The 4380-nt window shown below is 38.9% G+C and overlaps 1 protein-coding gene across 1 annotated transcript in view; it reads right to left on the bottom strand.

Annotated features, from left to right (window-relative positions):
- Positions 1 to 73: 73 nt before the first annotated feature.
- ZNF800 (zinc finger protein 800) overlaps positions 74 to 4380 on the bottom strand; it is a 46798-nt gene continuing 42491 nt past the window's right edge. The window contains exon 5 of the mRNA XM_029923984.1: positions 74 to 228. Coding sequence (XP_029779844.1) covers positions 147 to 228 — 82 coding nt within the window. The 3' untranslated portion in view covers positions 74 to 146. The remainder of the gene's footprint in view (positions 229 to 4380) is intronic.

Raw genomic sequence — 4380 nt, 5'->3', positions numbered from 1 at the left:
GGCTCCCCGGGGCGGCCGGGCGCAGGGCGGCGGCGCTGCGGGGCGACGGCTTCCCCAGGCTTCGGCCCGCACGGGCGGCAGCGGTCCCCATGGAGAAAGACAAAGACACGCCGGTTAGAAACGGGACACGCGCCGGCTCGTCCCAGCTAATCCGGACGCCGCAAACCCAAACTCCGCGTGATGCCATTTCCGTCCAACAGGTTGTCTGTCCCGCAGACACACAGAAACCTGTGTTGATCAGAGGAAAACGGCATCCCGCTTAAGTCGCATACGTGTTTCAGCAACTAGAGAAAATATATTAAAACCCTTAAATCGTTTCATACTTTGACCCAGCAATTCTAGTTTTAGAATTTTCCCTTAAGGAGTAATTATGAATACACACAAAATTTCCACACAGGGTGTTCAGTACAGTATCTATAACAAAACAAAAACAAAAAGCAAAGGAAATGAAAAGAAATTTAAAGCAAAACTGGAAATATCCTATGTCCAACAATAAGGTGCCGATTATACTCTTTCTTACAGTGGGTATTAATTAGCCTGCTATTAAAATAATGCTGGGAAATAATGCCTGATCATATGGAAAAGTATACTAGAGATGGAATGAAAAATCTTTTCATTTTTGCATCCCCATTTGTAGTGTGTGTAAAGAGGTGTATACTTCTGTGTGGACACACACAACACACCACACATGTATAAAATAATGGAGAGAAGAACTCCCAGTGGTCATCGCCAGGTGATGAGGCCACAGGTAATTTTGATATACTTCCCAAATTGTGTATAATAAGCACATTTTATAATAATAAATTTAATAAAATTTTATTCCATTCTAATGTACCCATTCTTTCTCCCAATTCAAATTTATGAAAATAACCATATTGCTTAGCAAACTAGTGGACATCAGGTTTTAAGAACAAATGGAGGGTCCCCAGTAGTTGATCTTCCTGAAAGGTACTGAGTATATCAGAGTATAACCAAGCAGTTTGTCCCTTAAATATCATGCAGTTAACGATACCCAGTGTGCTTCTGAAGTTATACCTTATTTCTTACTCTAGTAATTATTTCTACTTCAGAAAAAAAAAAAAAGGAGGGAAAAAAAGCTTTCTGAGCTTCTAATAAACCTAGTTTGCTTTGTTAGACTTGGGAACACAAGTTTACTAAAACCAGGAAAAAAATTATATTTTTGGAACAAATGTTTTATATAATACCAACATTTTAACAACATATTCAGTAATTTTCTTTTTGACTTAAAAGAACTAAGTGGGAGCCAAATTAAAATGTTACAATGAACTAGAGTCTAAACATCTTGGTCTTCCAATATAATACATTAAAATTTTTAGCTATCGTTAATACTTGGGAAGTCTGGTTTTTGCTAAACCTTGTCCCAGGAAAATGCATAAAGATGACCATAAAATTATATTAATATAACATAAAGGTAGGATTCCAGGGCTTTGCTGTTAATTTGATAGAACATACATTATAAATTCCAATGATACTTTAAGCTGAAGTGACCTCAGAGTTGTCAGGTTGATTTTACTTAATGGTGAACAAATCCAAGTTTAGATGTTTATTACAATATTGCTTAAATTGATGATGACCTAATCAACCACACCACCCTGCAAGTTTCCTTCTCTTTGAAAGTGCTGGATAAAATTATCATGTCTAGAGCCATGCTTTAGTAAAAGATTATCAAAAATAAAATTTACAGAGAACAAATCCTGAGAGGTCAAAAGTTTGTATTAACTAACTATTCCTGAACAAAAAGATGGTTTTATGAGCTTTTCTAAAAGCATTTCCTCTCCAGAAACATTATTCTTCACCAAATGAGTTAACATAAATAGAACTGACTACAGAAACGGAAGAGCATTTATTTTCACTCTCCATACAGTGAGTCCCTTTAATTTGACATTTTTGAGTACCGATTGTCTCAGGCACTGTGCTTAGACCTTAAGACCAAAAGATTACTGGGGGTTCCTATCTTTAAGAAGCTCCATCTAGAAAATTACCTTCAGATTATTCAGATAACTCAGACCTGGAGCTAATCTGAATCCCTAAACCTCCCCTCAGTCCTGCCAGTTTTCCTTCTCACATTCTTCACATGAGCTTTCTAATTTCCTGTCATTCCTTTGCTCAGATTCATCTATGGCATCCCTTTGTCTTCACACCAGCTAAATTATTAGTTCCTAGCCTTTCAGGAGAGTCAAAGGCCAGTCTGAGATTCTGATTAAAGATACAGGCTTTGTCCTAGAGAATCATGCACAGAAATGCATACACCATATACTTTATTTCACTGCACTGGAAATGATTTCCTGAACATAAGCAATTTGGATAAAACAATATTTACAAAGGATTATACCTCCCTCATATTGTTATTTTTCATGAAAGAAATTAACTTAAAAAATTTAACTGCTCAGTAGTAAATCTCAATGAAATTTGGCTTACTGAAGTAAAATTATGGTATGGTCTTTGACACAGCAACACCTACATCTTCTTCGATAATCAATTAGAGCTTCTTTTCTCCATGGCAACAAGTAGTGAAATCTTTGACTCCCAAAGGTACACTGAACCAAAGCAGAATTCTATAGAATGCTTTGTCAGGTTAAGGTTGCCTCCATACTGCAACATTAAATTCCTCCAACACTTTTTTTTTTTAAGTTTATTTATTTGAGAGAGAGAGTGGGAGGGGCAGAGACAGAAGGAGAAAGAATCCCAAGCAGGCTCCTCACTGCCAGTGCAGAGCCCCATGTCGGGCTCAAACTCGCTAATCGTGAGACCATGACCTGAGACAAAACCATGAGTCAGACTCTTAACTGACTGCTCCCCTCCTCCAAGACGTTCAAGCTAGAGACCAGTAATGTTATTTTCCCTGCTTTCAAATTAAAGCAAGACCTCTTGGAAGGCAGAAAACTTCTGTCTAGTGGAGAAAAACATCATATTCCATTCCTATTTCTTGGTATTACCTCTTGGAAAGGTGGTGACAGCAGCTAATATGGAAAGTAATGAGACACAATGACTTGTGACTATCCTTCCCTCATCAAAGCAGGAAAACCATGACATATGCCTGGTATGATGGGCGCACATCTGCCCTCAGAGTGCTCTCATTTTTCTTCCATTTGAATATTAGAGACAGAAAGAAAGACAGGATTATTTTGAAAATGCTGACAGTCGTTCCAATTTACAAAATGTGTCCTAAAATGGAATTCCTCTTTGAGGGCATCAGGGAGCACATGAAAACGTGAAGTTTGATGCACTGAAAGGCATCCAGTCGTATGCTGAACAAGAATGGCATAGCACCCAATTTTTTCTAATTCTGGAGTTGGTGGTATTTGACAGAAGCACTGCCTCAATTCTCTTTCATGGACCATATTTAAGAAACTCTGCACCACTCCACTCCCCTATCGTGTGAATATTTCTCACCTCTATGCTTTTGTTCTTGGCATTTCACCCATCAAAAAAATGTTTTCTCCCTCTTTACATCTATTCAAACACTTCCCATCCCTCAAGACCCAGACCAAAGCCACTCCTGACAAGCTTTCCTGATAATTACAGTCTGAAACGATCTCTCCACTTTCTGAACTTCTACAACACTAACCAGAACCAAGTGTGGTTCTGAGACCACCAGCTTCAAAAATGCACCATAATCTATATTTTTACTAGTACCAGAAAAAGCTGTAGCAATGTCTCCATTGTTTTCCTAAAGCTATTGCACCACTCATAAAGAATAACTGATCCCTGGATGGATGGAGAGGGGAAGGCTGATAATGCTTATTGTTGCTGCAGTGACCAACTCACTTGTTCCTTTCTGTACTCATTTCCATACAAAACGTTTCAAATTGCCAACCATGTGTCCTATCTGTAATGTCACTATCGACTGCTGAATTCACCATCATCATAGCTCTACCTCTGGGTTTTTCAATCATTATGTCCCAATTCCATGGCCATCCTGCTACTCTAAGAATCCAGATGCTGCTACCATTTTCAAAATAACTTTTCATTAAGAATTTAAGCAACTGACCGAATGGGAAAAGAGAGTTGCAAATGACATACTAGATTAAGGGCTAGTATCCAAAATCTACAAGGAACTCACCAAACTCCACACCCAAAAAATGAATAATCCAGTGAAGAAATGGGCAGAAGACATTCACAGACACTTCTCCAAAGAGAACATCTAGATGGCCTACAGGCACATAAAACGATGCTCAGCATCACTGATCACTCATCATCAGGGAAATACACATTGAGATACCACCTCATGCCAGTCAGAGTGGCTAAAATGCACAAATCAAGAGACTATAGATGCTGGCGAGGGTGTGGAGAGACGGGCACCCTCCTACACTGTTGGTGGGAATGTAAACTGGTGCAGCCACTCTGGAAAACAGTGTG

This window comes from Suricata suricatta, chromosome 2, assembly GCF_006229205.1.
Source record: "Suricata suricatta isolate VVHF042 chromosome 2, meerkat_22Aug2017_6uvM2_HiC, whole genome shotgun sequence".
Taxonomy (NCBI): Eukaryota; Metazoa; Chordata; class Mammalia; order Carnivora; family Herpestidae; genus Suricata; species Suricata suricatta.
This window is presented reverse-complemented; position numbering and strand designations above follow the sequence as displayed.